This window comes from Emydura macquarii, unplaced genomic scaffold (genome assembly GCF_026122565.2).
Source record: "Emydura macquarii macquarii isolate MOO-44397 ecotype Brisbane River unplaced genomic scaffold, CSIRO-AGI_Emac_v2 contig_374, whole genome shotgun sequence".
Lineage (NCBI taxonomy): Eukaryota > Metazoa > Chordata > Testudines > Chelidae > Emydura > Emydura macquarii.
Genome location: NW_027130511.1, coordinates 11377767 through 11394454, shown reverse-complemented (window position 1 = coordinate 11394454; position 16688 = coordinate 11377767). Strand labels below are relative to the sequence as shown.

General features: G+C 35.8%; 1 protein-coding gene across 2 annotated transcripts in view; it reads left to right on the top strand.

Annotated features, from left to right (window-relative positions):
• LOC137143977 (signal recognition particle subunit SRP54) overlaps positions 1 to 16688 on the top strand; it is a 78343-nt gene that overhangs the window by 10906 nt on the left and 50749 nt on the right. Inside the window, exons 3-16 of one of the 2 annotated variants that reach the window (XM_067534068.1) lie at positions 1728 to 1819; positions 2612 to 2696; positions 5082 to 5186; positions 6519 to 6585; positions 6676 to 6733; positions 7388 to 7538; positions 8573 to 8721; positions 10493 to 10593; positions 10714 to 10800; positions 11299 to 11372; positions 11685 to 11793; positions 12666 to 12836; positions 13824 to 13919; positions 14672 to 14794. In XM_067534068.1, coding sequence (XP_067390169.1) covers positions 1728 to 1819; positions 2612 to 2696; positions 5082 to 5186; positions 6519 to 6585; positions 6676 to 6733; positions 7388 to 7538; positions 8573 to 8721; positions 10493 to 10593; positions 10714 to 10800; positions 11299 to 11372; positions 11685 to 11793; positions 12666 to 12836; positions 13824 to 13919; positions 14672 to 14763 — 1437 coding nt within the window. In that variant the 3' untranslated portion in view covers positions 14764 to 14794. Of the gene's footprint in view, positions 1 to 1727; positions 1820 to 2611; positions 2697 to 5081; positions 5187 to 6518; positions 6586 to 6675; positions 6734 to 7387; positions 7539 to 8572; positions 8722 to 10492; positions 10594 to 10713; positions 10801 to 11298; positions 11373 to 11684; positions 11794 to 12665; positions 12837 to 13823; positions 13920 to 14671; positions 14795 to 16688 lie in introns of those variants that run through there. The other variant, XM_067534077.1, reaches the window with a different exon arrangement.

Here is a 16688-nt window from a genome sequence, read left to right as displayed (position 1 = left end):
AAAAAGACTTAGGGTCATGGTAGATAAACAGCTGAACATGTGCCCTCTGTGCAAAGCTGCTACCAAAAACTAGTGTGATCCTTACATGTGTAAAGAGGGGGATATCAGGTTGGAGTAGAGGTTACATTACCTCTGTACTTGACACTGGTGCGACAGCTGCTGTGAATATTGCATATCTGATTCTGGTGTCTGCACTTAAGGTGTTGATAAATTGGAGAGGGTTCGGAGAAGAGCCATGAGAATGATTCAAAATATGCCTTAGACTCAAGGAGCTCAGTTACTATCTGGCTAAACAAAGAAAAGATAAAGGGGTGACTTTATCACAATCCTTAAATATCTCTGTGGGGATTAGAAATGTGGTAATAGAGTGTTCTTCAATCTAGCAATTTTCTGTCTAGGTATAACAAGATCCAGTAGCTGAAAGTGAAAGCTAGACACATTCATACTGGAAATAAGACTTAACTAACCATTGGAACAAATTACCAAAGGTTGTGGTGGATTTATGTCATTGTGAATCAAGATGGAATGTTTTTATAAAATAGGGTTTAGTTCAATCACAGCTATTGGACTTGAAGCAGAAATTAATTCAGAGAATGTATGGCTTGTGTTATGCAACTAGATAATCACAATGATCCCTTCTGGCCTTAAAATCTATGAGTAGTTTGCCAAGTATCCCAAATTTTTATAGTGTTTTTTATATCAAATTATCAGATTTGACTGAGACCACAAATTTTTAATTTAACCCCAAGCTGGTATCTATGTTGGGAGAAATATAACACCTCAAACAAAATTCTCAGACCTGGATGCCTAAAGTTAGGCAGCTAAATAAGTAATCTGTTTTTTCCAGAGGGGCGAGCATCTGCATCTCCTGTTTTCTTCAGTAAGAACTACAAGAACTCAGTGTCTCAGAAAATCAGGCCACTAAGAAAGCTGTATAGAGTATGGATTAGTGGTAAAATTCTTAAATGGACCCAACTCTCATTTTCAAAAGCCACTTTTTAAAGTTTGTAACTTGAGTTCTTAACTCTAGCCACCTTGGTTTGAAAACACTAGTTACCCTAGTTCATCATGTACCTTCTGTATTGAATGTGCCTCTTTTGCTTCTAGGGAATACTTTTATTTATGGATGTTATTGTGTTCTGATGTTTGTTCTTGTTCACTTTTGTCTGTGACTGGATACAATGTGTTCTTTTCATCCTCATTTCATCTGCTATTTGTCATAACTATTTTATGCACATTAATAATTGTTTTGTACAGTACAATGTTTTCAGCTAAATTGAACTTGAATTCAGCCACATGTAACGGTATTTCTTTTTGTTGGTGTTATGGTAAGTTCCTTGGTGAAAGGGAAGGAACTCATTCCTTTAATATAGTAGAAGATTTAAAGTTACATGCTATAAATTGATCAACTGTGCTTTCCATATCTGAACATTTTTTTCATAGAACTAGTACTTTTGTCTTTTTCCTATACTTACACAATTGAATCAAACATTTTAAATTCGTGTTTTCTAGTAAGACTCATCTAAAATCATCAACTTCCACTTCAAGGACTATCATTGTTCTGTCTGCGCTTTACATCAGATTAATGGATTACATTAAGGATTAATCATTTTTTGTTTACTGAATATACTAAAACAAAAGTGTCATTGTTTTCATGATGCAGATATGAACAAATTGATTTCTGCACAATTGTAAATTTTAAGTGCCCTTTTTTAATCTCCCCAAAGGTTTTAAATGCTATGTTAAAAGAAGTATGTACAGCACTACTGGAAGCTGATGTTAACATTAAGTTAGTGAAGCAGCTGAGAGAAAATGTCAAGTAAGTCAAATAATCAAAATAAATTAAATGGACTAATTCTATTATGCTCGTATGGATGTTGCATATGAATGAGGTGTGTAGAGTAACTTACATAAAATACCTTAAAGGAAGAAATATGTGATTTTTTTATTTTTATTTTTTTCCCCCTACCATTCCACTTCTCCTTTACTAGACAGATTCAGTCTGAACACTTAAATGTCAGTGTCAATCCAGTTTTACCTAAGAAATCTTTCCTCAAGTTAACTAGTTGATGATGTTCCTTTTCTAAAGAAGAAAATAGATTTTGTATATGCTATCTGTTTTTATATCAAATCTAATATGTCCTAAAGTTTTTATGAGAAGTAATGAAGTCAGATTAGACATTGTAGTTTACTGAAATTCCTTGAGAGTTTAACTTGAGTTGGCTGTACATCATACCTATAACAGTAACCATACTAATGACTCTTTAAGGTTCGCCTGTTTCATTTGATATAGACAGAATTTCATTTATATGTGGCAGTACTGTTAACTTATGTCTAACTTTTAGTGCACTTTACTTGAATTTATGCACTCTAAAATATTCAAGTATACTGGAAAGCTGGTAATCTACTCTAAATACGAGGATAATGTTTCTACTGTATGTCTCAATGTTTAAGAAAAAATAGACAGTTCAAGACACAGAACATAAGGCATTTTTCTCAATTCATGTAAACTAAGACAGTAATAATGCACATTTCAAGGTGTGCTTAAACCATATAACATTCCTTGTCTTATTTTGATTTTTTTTTTTTTAAACAATTTTAAAAAACTTAGGTCTGCTATTGATCTTGAAGAGATGGCATCTGGCCTTAACAAAAGGAAAATGATTCAGCATGCTGTCTTTAAAGAACTTGTCAAGGTAAAATTGTATGAAATTTGCATATTTTTATCTTGGATTTTTCTCTGTTTTTTGTTTAAATAACCATCAAGTCCAAATAACAGTCCATGTATGAACATACTGTACAAACATCTCTGTTACAACATATGAGCTTCTGTTACATATTACAATAGAGTGGTATTGGTAAACATTGTTCCTGTTGTGATACATTGCATTCACCTGTGCCAGGACATTTAATGCAAAGATGTTTAACATTTTTTATTTTTAATAACAATATTTTATTTTTCTTAAATTGTGACCCGACAATGGAAAAAGGAAAAAAAAAATCTTAGTAACTAGAGAGATTAGAAAAAATGTTTCTGTATGAGATTCTTTCTGTTGAATTTTGAAATAATGTTGAATTAGGTAACTGAAGTCTTTCAAACATTAGTGCTCACATAGAAATGGCCTATTTGTAACTGGATCTTGAAAAATTTGTCCAACATCTGCAAGACTGAGAAATAAGCCTATTAGCAAGTGGAAAAGAGCTGTTCTGCCATGCCCTCCACCCAAGCCATACTGCAATTTAAAGGAATAAAGCAGCTGTATATTGTTTTATTCTTTCATTAACAGTGTTACATTTATTAACATTTTATTAAATAAACACATTGCAACCAACTAAATCTCTCTTGCTTTTCTTAGTGCAGGTCTATACTTAAAACGCTGCAGCTACACCACTGTAGCACTTCAGTGAAGACACTGCTATGCCAACAGGAGGGCTACTGCCTTTCACAGAGGTGGATTATGTTGACTAGAGAAGCCCTCCTATTGACATAGCTCTGTCATCATGAGGGTTAGGTCGACATAACTGTATCATTCAGGAGTGTGGATTTTTCACACCCCTGAGCAAATTAGTTATACTAATGTAAATTTATAGTGCTGACCTGACCTTAGACATTTTCTTCCTTCTTGGACTCGCTCCACTTCTTTCTTTTCCCCTTACTAGATCACTTTGTATCTTATTCTTGAGTTGAGTTGAGTTCAGTGTTTCTTCCTGTTCTCTCACCTATGTTTTCTGCCTCTCCTCTGTTTCCTCTCCCCCAGTTTTTCTCAGCCTTTCTAACTTATCCCATCAATCTTTCCTACTTACTCCCCCAGCATGTGTTTTTTTTTTCCCATTTGCACACATTCTCTTCCTCCATCCATTTGTGCATAGGGTTTGACATTTTACCAGACACTTAACAGCCTGAACACTAAAGCCACTAACCAAAGACCAAGTGATAGGGAAGAGAGGGATGGAGGTATTGTTTGTGAGGAACATCAAGATGGAAAAACCAGCACACCCCAGCTGCAGGGAAAGGAAAGGGTGCTATGATTTTTCCCTTGTGGTGTCCCAGGATGCTGCTTCAGGGACATAGGGCTGGGCCTAGGTTCCATCTAGAAGACATCTGAAAATTTGAAGCATACCAATCCCCCCCAAGGCTGCAAGGAGGAGTAAGGAGCATTCTTCCTCTGTGTTCCTTCCTTCCACATCCTGTATGCTGCTTCAAGATGTGTGGTATCTCTAGTAATCTCACCCCTTTTTCATCTCCATTTCTGAGTTGTTGCCCTCAATTAATAACTTTAATGCCTGTTTGCACAATTACTGAGCTTTTCCCAGCAGCAGCATCAGAGAGAAATTAGCCAGATTCTTTTCAGTTTCACACTTCCCTAGAGGGCTTTGAGTAGAAGCAGTGAAAATTGGTAGGTTTGTGCCTTGTTTTCACTCAGCTGCACATTGGCAAAGCTTTACAGACTCAGGAAGATACCATTGCATCAGTTAATTTTCTTCTCTTGCTTTTAAGAAAGGAACTGCAGCCATAAGAACTAGAAACATAACTTTAAAAAAACCCCAAAAACTTAAATCCTGCAAAAGTTGACTCGCTTCTTTGGTAAGCTTCCTACTTGCCATGGGCAGATGGATTGTTCAGGCACTGGCTGGTTTCTGGTTTTTGCTGTCAGCCATGAATAATAGGGTGTACCTTTTGTTTATAGGGTTATAAAGGCAAATTAGTCTGGTCTATCCTTTCTTAATTCTGATTTCTAATATAGACTAAAGTTTGTTTAAATGTTTTGTTTTAAATTAAGCAAAATAAACCAAACAAATTAAAATCTGAACTCAAGGAAATTTTATGTGCATGTACTTAGGGACTAGCCAAATCTATCTTGAGTTAGACCTATGAAATGTGTAATTAATAGCAAAGTTTAGATCAGTTAGCCTTTTAAAAGACCCATTTCAGACACACAGCTGGGTATGTAATTCAAGCCATCCCTGTACATAGGGATTTGGGTGAAGGTAGGAGCGTCATATGTCTAACTGCGACTTCTCTAACAATTCCACACTTCTGAGGTTTAAATTTCTATAATTTATTATGTTTTGTCTTACAGCTTGTAGATCCTGGAGTCAAAGCTTGGACACCAACAAAAGGAAAACAGAACATTATAATGTTTGTTGGGTTGCAGGGAAGTGGTAAAACCACAACATGTTCAAAGGTAAGTTATACTGTATCATTTTACAACACTTAATATAGAAAACAGAAAAAATTAAACTGTCTGAAACACAAATTTCTGTTAGGTGTTACTGTTGGCTTGTAAACTTTCATGATTATTAATATATCTTATTGAATACAGTACAACTCTATTGATATAAAAGACTTACTGGGGCATAGATACAATCTCTGCAGGAAACCTTTTTTCCTACACAATGCATAATTAAAAGAAAAATTAAGCACTTGCATAGATAATGAGAACATTCATTTATATTTGTTGGGATTGAAGATAGAAGAGAGACCTTGACAAATAAAAGTTTGACAGCCACCAGCTGATGAGATTTGGGAAGAAACTTTCCTTCCATGCACATGTTATTCCAGAACTGTTCAATGAGTGGTGGTTCTTGTACCTTCTTCTGAATCATCTGGGTACTGGTCACTGTTGGAGACAGGGTACTAGATTAGATAAAACCACTGGTCTGATCTTGTTAGGTAATTCGTGTTCTGACAGAGGGATTACATAGTTAAAGTATTTTCTTTCTCTCATTGAATCACTTTAACATTCTCTGAAATTTGCTTTGCACTGTTGCAGTTTAGTGTCAGTGTTACAGTAAGGAGCAAACTGGTTCAGCTCTTACTAAAGTGTTTATGGAGTGGATGAAATACTCTAATATTTTTCTGAAAATGGATTCATGAAAAATAATTGACTACTGTTGCATCTGAATTTTAATGTGGTAGAATGGGATGGATATATATAATGAGGGTTTTCATTTCACAAAGGCAAATATTTAAAGCAATGGAGCTAGTTTCAAAAGCTGTTCTGTTATCAATGGAAAGGTTCAGGGCCGAGCAACCAGTCTCCAAGATCAAAGTAGGCACAAGAGATGGCAAATATCACAGTAATTGTTCACCTTTCCATTCTCAACACATACTTCTACATCTTGCTTGACCATCCCTAGCTCAGGAAATTAAAATTCTATGGCCCATTCCAAACCTGCCTACTTCATGTCATGGTAAAGCCAATCCACCATTATCTGGATGCTATTGAGTCACATGGTAGAAAAGTTTTGATTTAAATACTAAATGAAGGCCATAACATCTGATAATGCCTTAAATTTTAACTGTTGCTATACTATATGACCAAAGGTCTTTGGTTCCAGGAAAACTTTCTTGACCCTGTGTCATTTAGAAAATACCAATACATCAGTACCGGACTTCAGTGACTTATTTAGCTTTCTTAAATCTATGACTTTTTATTTTTAAGAATAAGGGTTTTATATCACATAAATCACTAAAATGCTTGGTACTGTAATCACATTTTTGTATCTATTAACAGTTAGCCTACTATTACCAGAGGAAAGGTTGGAAGACATGTTTGATATGTGCAGACACATACAGAGCAGGTATTATGAGTAACTTTAATTAAATGGTTTATTCCATTTTTACAGCACTTAGTCAGTGGACCATCTAAAATGAATATCTCCATTTTACAGGTGCTTTTGACCAGCTAAAACAGAATGCAACAAAAGCAAGAATTCCATTTTATGGGAGGTATGCACCTATCGTTCTGGGAATGGGTCACCTCATTCTAATGTTACATATTTGGAAAAGCTATATAGAGGATCAATAGGCTGCCAAACAAGAACAGAGCCATTATAAATGATTAGGCTGTTGGACACATTCAGATCTTCAGGGAAACATACATATCTCCTTACTTTTTGATCTTTAGAAATGTTAGCAAGCACTTAATCTCTATTCCCAAATATAAACAGTGATAGGAAGCTCACAATGAGATGGCAATTCCGTAGAACAAAAAGTGGATCACTCTTCTGAATTGTGCTTTGTGTGCATTATCTCAGTGCTTTCCAACTTACTACTCTGTGCACACTGATGGAAGGATATTGATTTAAACCTGGTCCATCTTATATCGGTAGAGCTCAGATAAGGTACAGTGTATAAATTATGCTTTTCAGTGCAATAGATACCCAAGGAAAAAGATTAGATGTAAAATCTTTAGACATTCTATCATATAAACAACCAGTACTCTATAACTAAGAATGCCTATATCTAGAGATTTGGGATTGATTGCATACGTATGAATTAATGAAAAGTTAGTTTCCTAGAAATAGTTCCTTGGGATGGGAGGGGGCATGGAGACAAAAAGTTATTTCACATAATTTATATATGTCTTTACCTTTTGAACAGTTACACAGAAATGGATCCTGTAATTATTGCCTCAGAAGGTGTTGAGAAATTTAAGAATGAAAATTTTGAGATAATCATTGTAGATACAAGTGGGCGTCACAAACAGGAAGACTCTTTGTTTGAAGAAATGTTACAAGTTGCTAATGCCATAGTGAGTACACTGGAAGTGTAATAATTGTTCTTGTTTTGCTTTTGTTTTTATAGTAATTTGAATACAATATATTGCTATCTACCAAATGTGTTTTACATAGATTGTGTATATTATAGAACATGTCGGGCCCTTAATAGTCATCTCAGGAGTTTCTGAAATGTGGCGACAGTTCTGGACCAGTGTAACAGCAAGGATAAATGAAGCCTGAAATTTATTAGCCTCCAATTGGTGAAAGTTCAGGAAAACTACTTAATTTTAAACTGTTCTTCTGCTCATTTATATAATTAGTCATTGAATTAAAGGTGGCTTGCATATATCAAGGCTGGCATTATCACTTCAGACAATGTGATCTTTTTCTTGGGGATCCTTGCTTTGAGAGATTCAAAGAAAAGAACTGATGTGTATTTACATCATTACAGAAATTATAAGAAATGTGCTAGGTTTAATCTGCCACTTCTTCGCATGTGGTCTACATGAGACAGATGAGAATTATCAGTCATGTTGATGAACAAATGAACCTGGTGACTATGCTCACATATGGACTGAGGAACAGTCTTCACGAAGTAACAAAGCCTCAGCTTTCCATCATGCTTGGGACCAAATGGAAGATAATCTTTGGGCATCTTTTATTAGTAACTCTAACATTTAATAAGAGAGTTGTAGTAGTAGGAGAGCATAGTCAAATATTGGCTTAACATTGTTCAGCATAAATAATAATGTTTACAAATATTTTAATAGTCATATTAAGTAGAGGATCATAACTTGTGAAAAAATGCATTATTATAGTTATAGACCATCTTTGGAAGTAAATATCAGCAGTTTTCCTGAATTTTCTTTGGGGAACAAAGTGTAAAAATATATTTCAGGTTGCTGTTTTTCTTGATCGTTGTTCAATTTGATTAATTCTTTAAATACCTTCTAGATTTGTACCATTTCTTTAAAAATTTCAGTATACTTAAAAGATAAATTTTACTACAGAACATAATACAAAGGTAGAGGTAAGACCCAGAAATAATTCATATACTTTTTTCCAGCAACCAGATAACATTGTTTATGTGATGGATGCCTCTATTGGTCAAGCTTGTGAAGCTCAGGCAAAGGCTTTCAAAGATAAAGTAGATGTAGCCTCTGTTATTGTGACAAAACTTGATGGCCATGCAAAAGGAGGTGGTGCTCTCAGTGCGTAAGTATTGTGCGGGAGTGGGGTTTCAGTACTTTTGTACTGTGTATGATGTTTGAACTACCAGAAGAGATGTTAAACAATGTTCTCTTAAAGGGAAGCCCTTGCTATGGGTTCTTGTTGTTTTTGTTACATGCAATTGGGTGTGCTGAAAGCTCAGTTAGTGACATTGGCCTTGATGCAAACCACTTATGGCCTGATCTTGACTTCAGGGGAAGTTATGGGTGCTTTACCAGCTTTCAGGATCAGACTATGTGGCACTTCTTAATATTTTTGATATTACACGTCTTTCTGTAATTATCAACTTGTTTTCTCAGGATAGCATCACAAGTCTTTCTGTAAAAGTGAGAGGGGTGATAAGTTACTGGGAGTTCATCTTAATACCCTTAAAACGTAGTAGATAAATGCCTTATAGACATGGATCAGGTGAAAAGTTTGCTTTAAGAGTCCAAGATGACCTCCAAAAAAGATAAAATTGAAATGTCAGTTATGGTGAGGCAATGCTTGGATGAGATTCATTGTATCAGTGGAATGCAAGTCAAATCTCTGATTGGTAAAAATCCAGAAAATGGTCAAAGGAGTACACTTTGAGATTCCTCAGTCACATTTTATTTAATTCCATGCTTCTATCGAAAGCCATGCAGCACAGCATCCTGAAACTGAAGGCAGTCCTAAAGTTACTAGAACACATCAGAAATATATCTAAGCATCAATCATTATACAGGCAGACATGAAAAACACTCTTGTTTAGAAAATAATGGTTAGAAATTAGGTTGGTTATAGGAACCATGGAGAATATTGGCAGAACAACTTGGTCTGTTTGTTCTGATGCCAACTCATTAAGTCCGTGTCTGATTGAATTGAAAAATTTAGGCTCTTAAATATAAATATTCTATTCTGTCTATTCTAGTCTGGGCAGAAGACTAAGCATACTAGCCAGAAATAGACACTGAAGGTGAGGATTGCACTTTGCAGGTCGTGAGCTATACTAATAAGACAACTAGGTGCCCTCTTTTTCTTTACAGTACACCTCTCCAGCTACTGGGAATTCGAATGCTGGAACATCTAGCAGAGTGTGGCCCCTGCTTTAGAGTTTTGCCTTTCATATCTCTTGCTAGTAGTTATCTGACAGTTTTGAAGCTCCGGAGAAGCTTTATCTGTCTTCTCATTTGGAAGCCACCTGTCTACTTTAAAGATGTGGAAGGAAAGAGAGGTCTCCACTATACTCCATTTTGTTGGCTGCTTTTCCATGAATATTTTCAGTATTTGCCTTTGTTGGCTTCCCAGCAGCAGAAGGAAATGGACATGGTTAAGTTTTAGGTGCCTACAAGGCTGAATATCAACAGCGAAACTGACCACCTTAATTTCCTTTTAGTGGTGCTTGTTAAAGCTGTCAGTACAGGCTCTGAGTCTGTCTGTTGTCCTTCTGAGTCTTCAAATCTTTTTAAAGTTTGTTCATATTTTGAAGGTTATATTTATAATCATAAGGAATAGAAACTTAATTTAAAAAAAATATTACAAGCTTAAAATGCTGAGTTAAATCCCTGGGCTTATTAGGGAATGATTCCCCAATTGCCACTGGAAGGTAGCTGTTATAAGTCCTCTATGCTGAATCCTTTTGCACTGGTAGTTTTGAGGAGCTACTAGAATAGTGTGGGCAAGTAAAATCTGACTAATGTCATTACGTTCATTTATTGTAATATAAGGAAGCGAAATTTGAGGCAGTATTGATTTTGTTTAGACACACAATATTATTACTTATACTTCATTGCAGAGTTGCTGCCACAAAAAGTCCTATTATTTTTATTGGTACTGGAGAGCACATAGATGACTTTGAACCATTCAAAACACAGCCTTTCATCAGCAAACTCCTTGGTATGTACTATTTATAACTACAGAGTGTACACAAGTATTCTCAAAAATATCACTGTCACAGGAAAAAAATTGGAGCATAATTTTCATCACACATTTTGAAGGAGGCTTTCTGTTTTCCAGGTATGGGTGATATTGAAGGATTGATAGATAAAGTAAACGAGTTAAAGTTGGATGATAACGAGGCACTCATAGAGAAGCTCAAACATGGTAAGCTATTTCTCCCCCTCATATTAGATAACAGATGTAATACTTTGAGCTAACCCTATGAGTAATTTTCAGTTTGTAGAACATTTATTTGAAGTAACAATTCATGTTTTTTTTCTTGTCCTGGTAAACTCCTGAATAATTAAAGAGACATATAACTTTTAAATCACAAAAGTAAAAAAAAAAAAAAAAAAACCAAAAAACCCAGACTTCTCATGAACAGTTGAAATATGAAAGTAAATGGATGCTCCTGTTACACAGCATTACTTGTGTGCCTTCTCAACACAATTGCAGCTTAACTAAGGTTCTTAAATGTGTTGTGGAAAGTGAGATTCAGCCAAATAATAGACGAATATGCAGAAGAAATCTCTCTGCTAACACTATTTGGCTATATGTCAATTCTCTTCATAAAGTGTAATCAGAAATGAACGGACAGAATCAATCTAAATAAAAATGTCATTGTGTGATCTTCACTAACTTTCCATTTCTGTTGTACTTCAGGTCAGTTTACATTGAGAGATATGTATGAACAATTCCAAAACATCATGAAAATGGGACCCTTCAGTCAGATCTTGGTTAGTTATCCTGAAAATGTTCTGTTCAAACTTCACTCATTTTCAGTTTGTTTTGTAGAAAGTGCTGGAGAACTCTTTTTTGTGAATTTTAAGGAATTCTTCACATTAAAGCTGATAGCTGTCTGAAATGCTACCAGATAATTTTCATGGCTTCTGGTAAACATAAATAACTTGCCTATTTCTGCGTTTGAACACGTGCAGATTTGCTTATTTAAAATACATAGTTATCTATTTCTCACGTCACTCAAACATAGTAGTCTCTTGTAAATTGTGAAACTTGACACAATTAACTCTAACTGTACTGTTTTGCAGGGTATGATCCCTGGTTTTGGAACAGATTTTATGAGTAAAGGCAATGAACAGGAATCAATGGCAAGGCTAAAAAAATTGATGACTATAATGGACAGTATGAATGATCAAGGTAAAACAAGTTCCAGCAATAGAAAGTTAAGAACAGTTACTTAAATAATTCATAGCTGTGTTCATTATTTTACTGAAACAAGTCAGGGAAACAAGTGTTGGGGAGGATGGGAAGAAAGAGAAGTACGAATTTATCATGTTGCTCATATAAATAGCCATACATAATGTATTAGCCAATGAAACAATTGGAAAACCACATCAGGATTTAGGTGCACATAGCAGACAGGCTTTCAGAAATAAGACTGAATAGGGATATTTTATTTTATTATTAGTAACTAGATGAGATTTCTAAGCATGCTTTTGGAACAGGAGTAAACACATTTCATATACTCATTAATTTTATGATTGACAATCACTTCCTCAAAGTCATTTGTCAGGGTAGAATTGACTGCAAAAATTCTCCTTGTGAGGTTGCATATTTATTGTCTGATTTCCATATAAAACTTTCTCAGTTTGCAAGTAAAAAGATTGTTTTCTAGCTGTCAGACCTACATGTGCGCCCTGGTCTCTAGCATTCCACTTGGTTTGTTTTAATCTTGCACATCAACACTAGTCATAGAAGCTTTGCTGGCAGATTATGCTCTCAGGTCTCTCTCTGCAAATCCCAGTAGCTTTTAGTGGGGTTGCACACATGTAGTTAGGGGCATAATTTGTTATGTAGAATGTCTGTTGTTAATGATGATGCACAAGAATGAAGGAAACCCAGTTTCTTTCCTGCCACTTTCAGTCACTTTAGGGGTTGAACCACACTTAAAAATTTTGTTTTAATTTTAAACCACTGAGTTCTCATTAAAACCTGTATTGCATACTGATAATGTTAATACATTCATATAAAGTTCAGGTATAGATATTTTGCATTGTTTTTAACTGCAGAGCTAGATAGTACAGATGGTGCGAAGGTTTTCAGTAAACAACCAGGAAGAATCCAAAGAGTAGCAAGAGGTTCGGGTGTGTCTACCAGAGATGTTCAGGAGCTTTTGACACAGTACACGAAGTTTGCACAGATGGTGAAAAAGATGGGAGGTATCAAGGGACTTTTCAAAGGTAAGAAGTAAAACATCCTTCTACTTGGTAATTACTCAGCAGTAGAAAAGACATTGTCGTGGTGATTACTAGTGGGAATAGGGCAAAGATGAGGGGATTTAAAAATCTAGTTTGAGGGCTGAGGGAGGAAAAGGAATGTGTGGCTGCAGAATTAAGGTGGGGAATAGCTCCCTGTGAACCCTATAGACAGTTGAGCTATCTAATGAGACTAAAGCTGAAATTGGTATTTGTCATTTGAAGTTAGTAAAGAAAGGCAAAGTACTGTTAGTGTTCATTCAATGGAAGTGGACAAGATTGAGACATCTGATTAATGAGGATTCCTTTTGGACCCCAATAGTAAGGAAAAAATCTTGCTTTCCTCCCCCTTATCTTTTATTGGTCAGAAACATCATTTACCCAACAGTTCCTATATCCTTTGTATAAGCTAATTTTTGCTATATATGGTAAATTCAATCCAGCTGTTACTGCTGCATGTAGATTAGATTTAAGGGGAAGTTACTTGTTTGAGAAGTGCACCTGGAAATGCCATTTTCTGCTAACCCATTGAAAATACTTTGCTGAATAGCTTCATGTACATCTAAAATACGTCCACTTTCATTTTATATAAAATTCTTTACTAGCTGTACTGCTGCTTTTGCCAGTTATGTGACAGTTAACACGCACTTGGCCAGGGAGATAAAGCACTTGTGTCTTTTGAATTTAATTAAGTGTGGAGTTCATGAACAGTATCAGACTGGTAGTAAAGATTTTCTGTTGATGAGGAGAAAACTCTCTCTACTACAAATATACAAAGACTGCTGATTTTTTTTAATTTTTTTTTTTATGTGCACTGCCAAACACGAATAGATCATCAACCATTTATCAGGCGGTGGCATGACTCTTGATCATTGTTAACCTGAGCTGAGTTGAATCAAGCAACTAAAGGGAGGCTCTTACATTGTCAGTCTCCTGAGTAATCCATTTTTCTGGTCATTGTCTGTATTTAAGGAGGTGACATGTCAAAGAATGTAAATCCATCTCAAATGGCAAAACTGAATCAACAGATGGCAAAGATGATGGATCCGAGAGTTCTTCATCATATGGGTAAATGTTACATTTTTACAGTATAAACTAGGGAATTTGCAAGGAACAATAGGGAGCATGTGACAGAAGAGAGCATACTTCATTGTTATGATTATGTATATGTTTTTATGTTAAGATTTTTAATGTTCTTTTAATTAGAACCTGGAAACACAACTTGAGCTCATGGAATACTTTGCCGCTATCTTTCCCTGTTTGAGCCTCCTCTTGGGGTGGTTTGACAGTGTGGGAGGGAGCAGTTAGATGAGAGAGGTGATAACTAAAAAGGTTCACACAATTGCCAGCAAATTTCTCTTTTGTCTGATGCCTCTGTGCTGAACCACAGTGCACAGCAGCTTCCAGTCCCAACCTTGCATATATTTCTCCTGAGAGCTCCAGAACTGTCTTGTGACTGGGCTATTCATTGACAAAAGCTTGCACCAATAATTAGATGAATTAGTTCTAGCTTCCAGGCATGAAACAGCTTCCTTCTGTATATCTCTTCTTTAAAACCTACTTTAAATCTAGCCTTCAGTTGCTGATTTCCTCTGACCCATCTACTCCTATTCACATACTATTTATTTTGTTTAAATATCCATCTAAACTAGACCATGAGCTCTTCTGGGCTGTGCCTATTGTGTTTGTAAAGAACAGTGAACACCTATAGTGCTATGCATTAGTGGTGAAGTATGAAGTTTCTTAACCAAAAAGAGTTACCACTAATTGAATTTCCAGGCTACTTAGCTACCCAATTCTCATTGATCTCTCTTCCCTAGGTGGCATGGCAGGATTGCAGTCAATGATGAGACAGTTTCAACAAGGTGCTGCTGGAAACATGAAAGGCATGATGGGATTCAATAATATGTAAAGAAGCCTTAATAAAAACTGACTTGGCTGATGACATTTGCTGCGACTTCAGTAAAAGGATTTGTTTTCTTCCTTTTTACAGTGAGAAAGAAGAGGGTTGATGGGGGTGGGAGAAGTGACCTTTTGAAATTTCTATTTGGGCTTTTCAATTAGATTCTAAATTGATTTCTGGAAAGCAGTTATATTTTTGCTTAAATTAGTTCCTTCCCATCAAAAGGAGAGTTCTTAAGTTTAATAAATAAAAATCATGATGTAATATTTTAATATGTAGAGACACTTTTTAATTGTTTGCATTAAAGGGCAGCCATTATATTTGTAAACAATCCAGATCTTTGGTTAATAGTAACATAAAATGTCACAAGAAGTATGTTGTAAAATAAACTTAAATGGTTGTAAATGAAAGATGTGCTTATTTCTTGGATTTTAAAACTGTATTAGGAATGCACCTTTTTATGTGGTGTATGTAGATGGCCACTGTTCACTTACAGCGGTACTTAAATAACAGTTACTAGAGAGATGAGACACAATATATGCCTTTTGATATCCTTGAATGTGAGGTGTTGACTTGCCTGTAGACCAAAATCAGGGTGGATAGGGCTGCTCCTGACTCTGTGTCTCCTTTGCTGAGCATTTTCAGAGAATGGTTTGGGGGGGGGGGGACTGCTGCTTCTTGCTGTGGCCATCCTGGGCAGAATCTCACAAGATTGCATTTGATTTTTTCTCCTGTTTAGTACATGTAGGAGCCTGTTGAGAGGGTTATTGAGGAGACATGAGTTTCAAGTATTTTCAGTATGCTCATGACATCTAGTTTTGTCTTAATCTCACCAGACTGCTAATTAATCAGTATATTTTCTTGTGAGCATATTACACTGGTGCTTTATAATTTCCACTAAGTGGAATTTAAAGTATTGACATTGACCATAAAGCTCTAAATGGCCGTGGACTGATGGAACTGGGGGACCACCTTTCTCCCTATACAGCAGAACCCTATTTATCCAACCTTCCATTATCTGGCTCTCTTTATTAATTGAACAAACCAGTACATACAGGTCCAGAAGCAGGTGATCTCTTGTGTGGCCATTAGATGGCACTGCAGCCTCACATTTTCTCATTCTCTGAATTATCTGAATTTTTGATAATCCAATCTGGCCCCTGGCCCCATTAGATAGGATAAATGCAGTGAGCAGGGGTGCTTGAGCTAGAACTCCTTTTGTATAAAAGAGGAGGAGTTTGCTGGCAATTGTGTGAGGGTCTCTAATTTTGGAACTCAATCCTCAGCCATGGTCTGAAATAGGCAGAATCTACTGACCTTGGGGCATGCTTCAAAATTAATCTATTATCCCTGGTTTCTGGAATAATGGAAGAATTATTGAGGGGTTTTTGGGAGAGGGGGAAGAACAGACTTTTCAATATCTATTTTCTGTCTACCAATTGTTGACTGGGGTAGGGTGTTTGTATTAATTTCAGTGGAATATATGAGCCCAAAGAGTCAAAAGTGTTACCGTTTCAGTGTCCCAACATTAAACAGTTAAACAAGGTTTGGGTTTGTTATACTGAGACATCAGTTGGTGTAGTACCATTGCAAATACCCTATTAAAAATCTTTTAAAACTTTCATTAACGGTACTGAAAGAAGAAAAATTAAATTAGTCTTTAATTTTAACAACATCCCTTGTTGTCTTTCCCTTTAGCTGGAGGGAGTTTTTAAAAGGAAACCCCCTGTATTTGAGAGTCTGTTCGATGGTCATAACTGTCCTTTTTGGGAAAAAAAATAATTTAGTTGAGAAGGGCTGAAGCTGCTGTTATGGCTCCTGCTGTTAAAGTCTAATCCTGTTATTTAGACAAAACAAGACAAACACACAAAAGGGAAGATAAAAGAACAGTAAAGATAGAAAATGCAGTTTCTGTCTCTGGTGTTGATTCTCAC